Raw genomic sequence first — 11590 nt, forward strand, 5'->3', positions numbered from 1 at the left:
ACATGCACGGCTTACACAGCCATGTATGAAAACTTCCCCCGTAAATTAGTTATAATCTATTTTAGGTACTTCAAACACATTATGTGAAACATTGGGTACTTAAATTACAATTTGTTAAAATATTAGGTTTCTTAGGTGTCATTTATCCAATAACAAATAAGAAAGGACAAAATTGCCTTTTAGAAATAAAACTAATAGAGTTAGTACTTAGGGGTACAGATGTAATGTTGAAACCTTAGGGGTGGTAGACATAATTGTTTGAAATCATAGGGGTGGTAAACATAATTTTCCATAATAAAAAAATTAGATTTGAACAAATTCACCCCTGTATTCTTCAAAAAATCAGATTTTTTTTTTTGCATTTTACCCTTTCCATACCGATCTATCGATGCGGATCGGTCAAGAATCGGGTATTAGTCTCCACTGATACCGATACGAATTAGCAGATCTAGCCAATCCAATACCAATTCCTCAAAATCATGGGTCCCATACACATGGAGAGCAAAATGATCATCCTACCCCCATGAAATGTGCAAATGATGCCACACTTGATGCCTCCACACTCTCCCATTGGCCCGTGCACGTAGGAGCCACACTCACGGACATAAAATACGTCCCCATCTTTATAAAACCAGTTTAATCAGTAACAAACATTGGGAGGATTTTTTAAACTAATTACTTATTGTGGGGACCACTTGTGGGTTGAAAAAAAAGGGGTACTGTGGCGACTTTGATTGAGGTATTCAGATCGTCTGCTTCTGGTGATCTGTATCGATATCGGCATAGTCCGATCCCGTATCAGTGGAATGGCAAGGATTAGGGTTAAAACAGTCAAAAAATTCAAATTTTAAGAAAATGAGAGACAAAACTGTCCAATATAGGCTGATCTATATCAGACTATCAGTATTGTATCGGTTTACAAGATGACTATCCAATACCGTGCACTAAATCACTGCTCTGGTCAAGGCCCGCTTGGGGGAGTTAAGATGTCTCTCGCTCTCCCGTCTTCTAGTCCCAAGCCACCCTTCTTCCTTTGACGATTTGGCATTTTGATGTTTACCTACTCTTCCTATCCGCCACCTTTGTACGTGCTCTCTACAAGTCTGACATTCATCATTCCCCCCTCTCACTATTATAGTCAATTGATTATGATTGTATGAACAAGATTACATGATTATGGCTTCATCTTCACAGCAAAACCATTGTCGTTCCAAACCTCATCCATCGCTCCCTCCTCATAACCCATTGCTTCATCATTGTATGCAAACGTTTTATGTGAGCACTTCTCATCAAATCGGATCATGGTTGGTTGGAACTAGAAGAGTGCTCGATCTAGATGACCAAAATTACGACTTAATTCCTCTTAACATGGATTTAATCCAAAACAGAGACATCTAAAAATTCATTGTTGCTATGGTCTTGTTCTGCCCATTCAGATGTTCAATGTTCAACTCTAAGAATCCGAGACAGAGAAGATAATTTTTTAAATTATCAAGATGATTCCAATAGTGCACTACGTGTTTCCCAAATTCCTATCCATGAACTGATGACAAGAATTGATTATCTAGCAACATCAACCATAGCGCAAACTGATGTTAATGTAGAGAACTTGATCTTCAATCCAAGAATGGTCTGTTGCAGGACACTAAGCAAATGTCCAAGAATTACTTCACTTTTGAAGTTAACCCTTTATACTTTTTCGCTTGTAATTTGAACTTTACTTCACCGGAGATTAATGACGTAGTTGACTCTTTGATTAAATGATTGTGGCGGTGACATGTTCAACGGTTTGCGCAATTCTATTTCATTCTTATAAAAGAAAAAGCAATTCTGTTTCATGGATTCTGATTCTGGAGATATGTTGAAGAAGAATAAAAAGTCAGCCCCAGTGCCCAGTGGGTCTCTCAACATGTAGCGGGAAACTTGTTTCCCTATGACAGGCTTTCCTCACGCCGTCACCCGTTCCCGAAACCTCAAGCCAAAGGCCTCTTCCGTGCCGTGTTCGTGTCTGAGAGCCTGAAATTCCACTCTCTCTCTCTCCCTCTTATTAATTTCTTGGCCTTCTCAGTACTTCTGCCTCTTCTCTCATCAATCTCATCGTTCTCAATTTATTTTTTTTTCTGTCATTAAATCATTCGTTCATATGGCGGAGTCATCTGCTCTGACTTTCTCCAGCTTCAGTTGTTCCATCTCAACCTTGTCTCCTTCCAGGTCCAAGGATACCTCCTTTACAATCCCCACCAGACTGTCATCTTTTCTCCTCGCTTCTTCTCTCCCCAAGGGAAACGCATTGTTTCATCGACGACAATCCTCTCTTCTCATCCGATGTGGTGCTAAAGATTCCGGTGCTGGAGATTTCATCGGAGACGATTCTTTCGGTTTCTATCCCTGGCAATCCCCAATTTCAGATGGAGAAGATGGCAGTGGTAGTTCTTCTTCCCTCCTTTTTTTTTTCCTGGGCTTTGGTGTTCCACCTACGCTGTTCGACGTGCAAACTCTGCAATCTTCGTGATATTAGGGTTAATTTTCGATAATCGAGTCGATGCTCCAAATTTCCTTTTAAACCTAGTCAATGATTATAACTGTGTCTCAAGCATTGTTGTGAAATGCTTTTTTCTGGTGGTTATGAAACGAATAGTATCAATAATATGAATATTTACTGTGTCAAATGTACCATTAAAATTTGATCATCTAGTCAAACAGCCAACACTTGAAAGTTTTGTTAATGTGTTTTATTCAAGTTTTACGAAACGTTTGTGTTCATCATGCATGTCACAGAAATTTTGCTGTTAATACAGAAATTGGTGACTGTCTGATTCATGTTTTGCAGCAATTCAGTGGGTACCTGAGGATAGAGTCACACTTTTAACTGCTGATGGTCTAGTACAAATAGGAGGTTCCATGGTCCCTCGCCGTCTTTCATCTTCAGATGTATGTATTGTCTAAGTTTAGTTCACATAATTTGGTTTAGCTTCATTTCTTTTATGCATAGAGAGAAAAGGGTGGTCTTTGGAATTGGGATGGTTGCTACATATATGTGTACAATTTCATATTAGTCCTATTCTCTGAACATGCCTGAAAACCATCACCTAAATCTTTCCGAGACTTCTCATTGAGTTATAGTCACATAGTAACCAAAAGCCGTTCACTCAATCAACATAATCTGGGTTTACATATTTTCTGGCTATCAGAAGGTCATGCCTGATCTGTTCCCCTTCTTTTCCCTAACATCGTGCAAATGTGACCATATGCATTGTGTCTGCCCATGTGTACTTCAGAATCCATCTATCTACCTATGGAATTTCCGCTGCTAAGTGGTTAAGTAAATCTGTCCTATATCTCCATGGATCAAATTTTCTTCCCTAGTAGCATCTCTTAATTGCCATCAAATTCTTTGACCAAATGGAAATGACTTTAATTACCATCTAATGCCTGGTATTCATTTAGATTTGTTTGTTGGTTGAAGTTGTATTCTGTTTTCACATTGCATCTATTTCCAGTTGGTCATTATTTTCCATGTGAAGCCTCAAAGCTATAACTCATCTGAGCACTTCTAATTGTACATAGCTGCATCTTAACTGCACAGAAGAAGCAGGGGAGATTGAAGACTTCTCAAAGACTACAGCGTTTTCAGGAGAGTGACTACATGGATCCCAATCAGGGACTATGTTTGGGTGCACTGTTTGATATTGCAGCAACAAATGTAAGGAATTGTTATAGTGCTACTTTGTTGGTCATCATTTTATCTTTTAAATGTCTGGTGTGTCTAGGCTCTTATGCGCTTGTGAATTTATCATTTTAGGGACTTGACATGGGTAGAAGACTTTGTATATTTGGCTTTTGTCGTTCCATTGAGATGCTGAGTGATGTTGTGGAAGACACCGTCTTGGAGCATGGTGGAGAGGTATGTTGTTCTCTAGCCATGCATGGTGATTTAGTTCAATGTCCTATCCACCTGATGACATTCACAAATTTCATCCATTGTGTGGTTCCATTTTATAAAGGAGAACCCACCCATCTCATTGGTCAAATTTCAGCCTGCTATATGGGTTGGGAGTGGATCCAAAGTTCCAAAAATTACAAAAGTGCTACTATCATTAGTGGTTAGTGTCATTTCTGAATTTTTTTTACTATAATTTGAACCATGTTTTAATGCCGTATTAGACACTCGTTTGGCTGAAACTTGACTGCTGAAATGGTCAAGGATCTCTATAACATGGAACCACATTGTCTACCAAAGCATATCATGTGACAAAATTTCCCAAACTTTCTGTACATTATAATTACCATCCAATTTATATTTATTTTAGCTTGACCAACTGCATTTAGAATTTAATTATCATGCATAGCAACCTTGGAGTTGCTTGGATGTGGCAGTTTTATTACTAATTCAGGTGGGCACCCTCCTCAAGCCACCTCTTTTGATCTCGTAGAGGTTGGGAGTCAGTTAAACGAGGTTGAAATATGCCTATACATTCAGCACACTGAGACGATTTGGACTCCATCATTAAACTTTAGATCTAAACTAGAACTCAAATACACAAACAAGTCCTTGCGGCTGAGTCTGACCCGGCCTGTCAATGCCCTTCGGTAGAGGACAAGAAGAGAGATGGTGATGATGGCATTGTTTGTTACTGTATCTTTGTTACTTTCTTTTGTTGTTGTTCAACTTATCTACTTTTCATTCTAATACCCCTGGGATTCGAGTACTTGATTTTTCCTAGCACAAAAATAGGATTGATTTGAAGGGCTTCTCCAGCTTCTGCTTCTAGGATTCTTCAGCATCGTGCTTCTTGAACTAAAAACGTGTGCCCAGTAGAATTATTTCCTTTGGAATATTTAACTCATAATCTGGAGAATCTCCTGCCCGTCCGGGGGGTATGCCTCTCAGCCTCAGATTCATGCATAATCTGGCACGAGAGGCTCTCTCCCAAATATGCCTTTTGCAGTGAAAAAGGATATAGTCCAGGGTTATTTTTCTTGAAATTCCTTCTAGACATTGCTTTGGTCAACATGGGCATACTTACCTTGCTTCCATGCTGTTGACAATTTCATTTCAGTATCACGTTATCTTTCTTTCAAAGTTTATGTGGTTTAATCAACCTCAAACTCCATCATTTCAAGTTCTGATTTCCTAGAGAAATGTATAAACATATGTGGTGCATTGCTGCATTTGACATTGTCATCTAATAGTGCAAGAACACTTTATTTTCTTACAAGCAAGTGTAGTAAATATTTCCAATTATATGGGGCCACTTCATTACATCAGAATATTCAGGGATGATGGACTATGAAGATACAAAACCTGATCTTCTTTGTCCATCTTTCTCTCATATTGTGATCAAACATGGTTGCCCATTTTCACCTATTACCACCTGTGTTAAGATTCATGATACATCTTTATCTAAATCTGATCCATAATTTAGCACAGAATTTCAATATGAAGGTAGATGGGTACGTCTGTCCCTTGTTGATAGGTTTGTCTTCAACTCAGAAGCATGTTTGCAATTTGTAAACCTCCTCCCTGTTCTCAGTTCGCTTGTATTTTTCATTACGATCAGGTTGTAGCTGCAGAGAAGGCTAGCAAAGGGGGGTTGCAAGAAAAGCTTACCATGACTGTCGCTGTGCCACTTCTTTGGGGTGTCCCTCCTGCTTCTGAAACACTCCACCTTGCTGTCCGGAGTGGTGGGGGAATTGTGGAGAAGGTGTATTGGCAGTGGAACTTTTTGTAGTGGAATGAAGAGATGCTATGATCCTGTATCTTTGTACATAATTTGTTGTAATATCTGTACAAAACACAAATGTTACATCTATTGCTTTGTTAATTAACTGGCACTGGGATAATTATTTACAGTGTACTTATTGATGCTAATGCATAACACACACCACACACAAGAAATGTGTGCGTATGTGTGTGTGTGAGAGAGAGAGAGAGAAAGAGAGAGAGAGAACACACACAAGAAATGGTTTCACTCTGATATTTGGTCAGTCCGGGTCTGGATTCAGATATTGATTGGTTCTGGTTCAGATAATTAATTCCGGTCCAAGATTGACATCTTTAATCTTCGTTAGCAACTAGGGTTGCAACAGGGTTGGGTTGGGTTCGGTCTTTTAAAACTCCAGTCCAACCCTGAGTCCCTTTAGCTGGGCCCAGGCTTGGTCAGGGCCGAAGAAGAAGAAGACAAGGTTGAGTTGGGCTGGTTTGGGCTGGGCTCAGTCCGAGGCCTCAATCTTGGCCTGGTCTTAACGCGGGGCCAGAAATTTCTAATCCTGACCCACCCTCATGGCCAAGATATCTCAACCTAAACTCTGTTCAGACTCAAGGCGGGCTTAGGCCGTCAAGGCCAAACTTGCAACCCTATTAGCAACCTATGTAAGGTAAGAAAATCTATAAAGACGGAAATGGTTAAGGAGAGTATATATTGAGGGCAAACTTGATGTATTTTTTAGGAGAGGTTCTTTCGGAGAGTAAATGGTTTTGTGATTAGGAGCAAGCAGCGTATGGTTTCTAGCGTAACCTTTTGATTTTTTTTTTTTTAATTTATATATATAAAAATGGGAAAAAGGTAATAACATAGTTTCAACATCCCTACTTGGCCAATACTCACCTCCTCCTTAGTCTTGCCACTTGTTTAGAAAAGAAAAAAAGTTCTCTAAGCCGGAGTATACACTAGGACTATCTTTTTCTTCTCCTCACATGAAATTACTTACTCTATTTCTATTTTTAAGAAACCATTTCATTGTTCATAATTGGTGTGCTCTCCTTTGTCGTTTTCAACATCGCCCATTGAAAATTAAAATCCACTTGCTCTGCTGCCTGCTAATGCTAATGTTCCTGCCTTATCTCTAGAGACATTCTCAATTAGCACTTGGCACCAATACCCCTATAAAATATTCCTACCTCGAATCGTTATTGTCTACGGTTCTTAACTGGTGCAGTTCCTTAGTGCCTCTCACAAGAGGGGGGTGGGACCCACTCGGAACACCTGACCGAACATTCTGCCTGAGTGGGGTCTACCTTCCTCTTGTGAGAGGCACTAGAAAACCGCATTCGATAAAAATTGGTATTGGGAGATCCCTAATATTTATATTCCTTATTGAGACAAAATGTCGGAGGTTTAGATTGAAACATTTGTCTAGTTGGTTACATATGGATCGCTTATTTACTGTTGATGTGATTGGCAATTCAAGAGGCTTGGCTCTTATTTGGCACACCCATGTTACTGTGAATATTTTGTGTTCTTCTGACAGAATATTAGATACATTGGTATCTCTTCCTAATGGAAGGAAGTTCCTTGTATATGAGTTATATTTTTGGAGATCCCTATTAAAGCAAAATATAGTTAGATGATTTGAAATAAACTAGTTTCTTTTGAAGCTCATATATAGTCAAACTGAATCTTATTGGCCGGGGATTTTAACTCACATCTAACTTGGCAAGAGAAACAAGGTGGAAACTACACTACTAGAACTCAGGATATGACCCAATTTCGTGCAATGTTTAATTCATGTCATCTTATAGACTTGGGTAGTCATGGTCCTTCCTTCACATAGAACAACAAAAGATTGGGTACTGCCAATGTTAAAATTCGATCGGGCAAGGCATTATGTAATCAAGCTTGGAGAATTATATTTGCAGATGCGCAATTGTTTTTGCTAAACTGGCTATAGGTTCAGACCATTCACCATTGCTTATTGACACGAAGGAAGTAGAAATAAAGGGCAACGACGACCCTTCAAGTTTGAATCTATTTGGTTTAGGCACCCTGGTTGCATTTCCATTGCAACCAATGCATGGTCCTCTTCTTATATTGAGTCTCCTTCGAACAATCTTACATTACAAATTAGATTATACTAAATGGAATAAGGAGGTATTTGGCAATGTGCAATGTAAAATCACAAGTTTGATGCACGAAATTGAAACTTTGTAGAGGCTTCCAGTTCCGGTTTCTCTCCAACCACATATTAATGCCCTTACTAATGTTTTAAATGATGATTTGGCAAAAGAGGGAGGAGAGCTTTGGAAACAGGAATCACATATTACATGGCTCGATCTGTGAAGGAGATAAGAACTACTCTACAAAGATGTCATGATAACCGTATCTTGAAACTTAAGCACCCTGATGGCATCTGGACACAGACTGAATATGAAGTTTACCAAGAAGTTTTGTCTCACTTCACTTCAGATTTTGCAACAGAAAGTGTTGATGATGATTGCCTCTCTATGGTTATGGATTCTGTTGACCTTGTCATATCTATAGAAACCAATGAGATGTTAAATCATATGCCTTCAATGGAGGAGATGAGAACAAATTTGTTTGCTATGACTCCACTCAAATCTCCAGGAGTTTATGCTTTCCACTAGCTTTTTTTTTTTTTTTCAACAATATTATTGGGAGTTGATAAAGGTAGATTTATTCATTTTTGTTTCTAAGTTCTTTGAAACAAGTGTGATGTCTACACCTATTAATTAGACATTAATTTGTCTCATCGCAAAGGTATCTAACCCAGAATTTTCTGAGCAATTCGCCCAATTGCTTTATGTATATTGGTGGTAAAGGTGGTATATAACTAAGATCTTAGCTTCCCGTGGATTAAAGCTAATCTTGGATGATATGATATCTCCTTATCAGTTTACATTTATCCCCAGCCGTTCTATCTCAGACAATGTTTTTATTGCATGTGAATTATTTTAATACATCAAGAAGCGGGAAAAAAAAATATATATATGTAGCTCGAAAGCGAAAAAGCCTATGATAGGATTGAGTGGAGATTTAATGATCATATGCTTCATTGGTTGGGATTCGGTGAACATTAAATTAAGATGGTTATGGCCTGCATTTCCAATGTTTCTTATCATTTACTCATTAATGGTGCATCATGTGGAGTTGTACAATCATATAGGGGAATTCGTCAAGGTGATCGTCTATCACTTGCTTTGTTCATACTTTATTCTCATGACTTGAGTTGTTTGCTTATGAAGGCTGAAAGAGATAAAAAGTTGCATTGAATAAAGGTACGAAATCCTGTTCTCCCAATCACACATCTACTTTTTATGGATGGCAGTTTACTATTTTCAGAAGTCTTTAAGGTTGATGCATGAAATATGGACTTTAAAGGATTGTTTGTCTGTGTATTGTAAAGCTTCAGGATAATGCATCAACTTACAAAAGTCTTGTATGAGTTTTAGTCCTGATACACACCCCCAAAATGAAGAGATGATTTTCCATAAGTTTGAAGATTCTTTATGGTTTGGATCCAAAGAAATATCTTGGTTTACCCATTTGACTTTGGGATATCAAAAAGATATCTATTCCAAGATATCTCAATCAGGATTGATAATAAACTTCAAGGTTGGAAAACTAAGCTTCTATCATATGTAGATATATAACGAGTTGCTATTGAAGTCCATCATTTTCTCAATGCCAAATTATGATTGTTTGCATTGTAAATTGTCTACATCACAACACAAATGTATTGGATTGGATAAGCAACATCAAATTTTCTTTTGGGTGACAAAGATCTTAAATTGCATTGGATCTCTTGGAACCAGTTGTGTCGATCTAAAGAGAAAGGATGTTTGGGGTTTCGTGATCCTTCTCTACACAACAATGCGTTATTGTCCAAGACAACTTGGAAATTATATATGGACTAATTCTAAATCCTTATTGGCTAATTTCCTCAAAGATCATCTATATATTACCCACAATCCAATTTTTTATTGGCCAATATTGAATCTCGATCAACTAAGCTGAGCTTGGCAAAACATCATTGAGGTACTAAAGGTACGTACTTAAATCTGGTTTAAGTTGGCGTCTGAGTATTGGTGATTATATTGATATATGGTCTGATAATTGGATCCCTTCCGTAATTACTAGGATTCAATATTACTAGTCCTTGCCCCACTGTGAATCGGGTATCCCAACTAATTCAATTCACCATACAAATGGTTGTTGGAGGCGAGATTTATTGAATCATCTATTTGGCCACTGTGATATTACAACGATTCTAAAAATAAAAATACAACGACTGCCATTGTTTCTGCAAGAACATAAGTTGGAATGGTATGCGGTTAAAAATGGACTCTATTCAGTCTAGGGTGTTTATTAGTTATCATTTGCTTTTTACAACCCTTGTACGTAGAAAAGGAATCCTCTCATCCTTCCTCCTCTACACTGCACTATTGGGATTTGGTTTCAGAATCGGCTTGGAAATGTATTTGGACTTGCAAAATACAACCAAAGATTCAAAGATTTTTGTGGAGCTTGAGCATGCACTTCCATATTAGCGACGTGTTCTGCACTTCATAGACGAACTATTCATTTTGTTCCTTTGCACGTGCTATATATATGGCTTTGGAAGTTCTTTAGGTACGTTACATGTCCCAACTGAAGATCAATGTTGTCTCTACTCTTGGATTCTTGGATGGAGTAACTTTAGTACACAAGGGAAGACATTGAGTCGCTCATTGATGTCTCAGTGTTCGTTTCTTTGTTGGTTCATATGGCTGGTAGCAATGATCATGTGTTTCGTCGTCGTATTTGGCTCCCTGATGAGGTTATTGTTTCTTCAAATCAGGCTTAACAAGAATTCCAAAATTCTTGTTCTACTCAACCCCATCTTATTTCAAGGCATCAAGTTCAGGAGATTAATTACTACAAGCAATCTATCTTGGAGCCCACCACCAATCAGCTATTTCAAGATTAATTGTGATCCAAGTTTGATTCTAGAAATTGATCATGGAAGCCTTGGGTTCATCATCCGAGATCATGTTGGCTATGTGGGCACTGTTGATGACATTTGTGGAATTTGCCAGAGGCGTGGCAGTCATTTTGCCCACCCCTGTGTCTAGGTGCAGGGGCAGCGCACTACACACGCCCAGCTAGTAGAGTTTTTTTTTTTTTTTTTTTTTTTTTTTTTGGGGGGGGGGGGGACAAGGTACTAGCCAGGAGACTCGAACTCAAGACCTCCTAGTGAGCATGGGTATGAAGTGCACCACAACTCACCAACAGCACTAGGCAATTGTTGGTACATGCCCCCATGCATAGAGTTCTTTCACACCACTACCCTTCAGCGAAGGAACCAAAACAAAATTTTAGAACTTCGGCTGCCCTCTGGTCAATGGATAAACAATGAGCATGATATCTCCCAGGAAATTCTAACTCGATATGGGAAAATCTTCACAAGCGAGGGTGTCGATAATGATGCACTTCATAATGTCCTTAACACCATTGTTCCAAAGGTGGATGCGGCTGACAACAATTTTTTGTGCCTAATTCCAAGTGTGGAGGAGATCAAAGCAGCGACCAATGCAATGGCGCCTTTAAAGTCCCCCAAACCTGATGGCCTTCCGCCGGCATTCTATCAACACTATTGGGACCTAGTTGGTGAGGATGTGTGCAACTTTGTACAAGAATTCTTCAGCTCTGGTATTATACCTCGGACCTCTAACTCCACATTGGTTTGCTTAATTCTCAAAATAGATCAACCCGAACTGGTAGACCATTTTAGGCCTATTAGCCTATGTAACATGGTAACCAAAATTGCTACCAAAATGATGGCAACTAGGCTTAAGAGTATTCTTGATGGA

The 11590-nt window shown here is 38.7% G+C and overlaps 1 protein-coding gene across 2 annotated transcripts; it reads left to right on the top strand.

The window, feature by feature from the left end:
• Positions 1-2052: 2052 nt before the first annotated feature.
• LOC122654001 lies at positions 2053-5839 on the top strand. Of its 2 annotated transcripts, none has more exons than XM_043847975.1 (5): positions 2053-2426; positions 2831-2931; positions 3587-3703; positions 3803-4002; positions 5560-5675. In XM_043847975.1, the coding sequence occupies exons 1-5, from the start codon at positions 2144-2146 to the stop codon at positions 5582-5584; spliced, it is 726 nt and encodes a 241-aa protein (XP_043703910.1). In that variant the 5' UTR covers positions 2053-2143; the 3' UTR covers positions 5585-5675. The 2 variants fall into 2 exon arrangements, with proteins under 2 accessions (XP_043703910.1, XP_043703909.1); XM_043847974.1 differs by having other exon boundaries at positions 2055-2426; positions 3803-3904; positions 5562-5839.
• Positions 5840-11590: the final 5751 nt, after the last annotated feature.

Source organism: Telopea speciosissima, chromosome 3 (assembly GCF_018873765.1).
Source record: "Telopea speciosissima isolate NSW1024214 ecotype Mountain lineage chromosome 3, Tspe_v1, whole genome shotgun sequence".
NCBI lineage: Eukaryota > Viridiplantae > Streptophyta > Magnoliopsida > Proteales > Proteaceae > Telopea > Telopea speciosissima.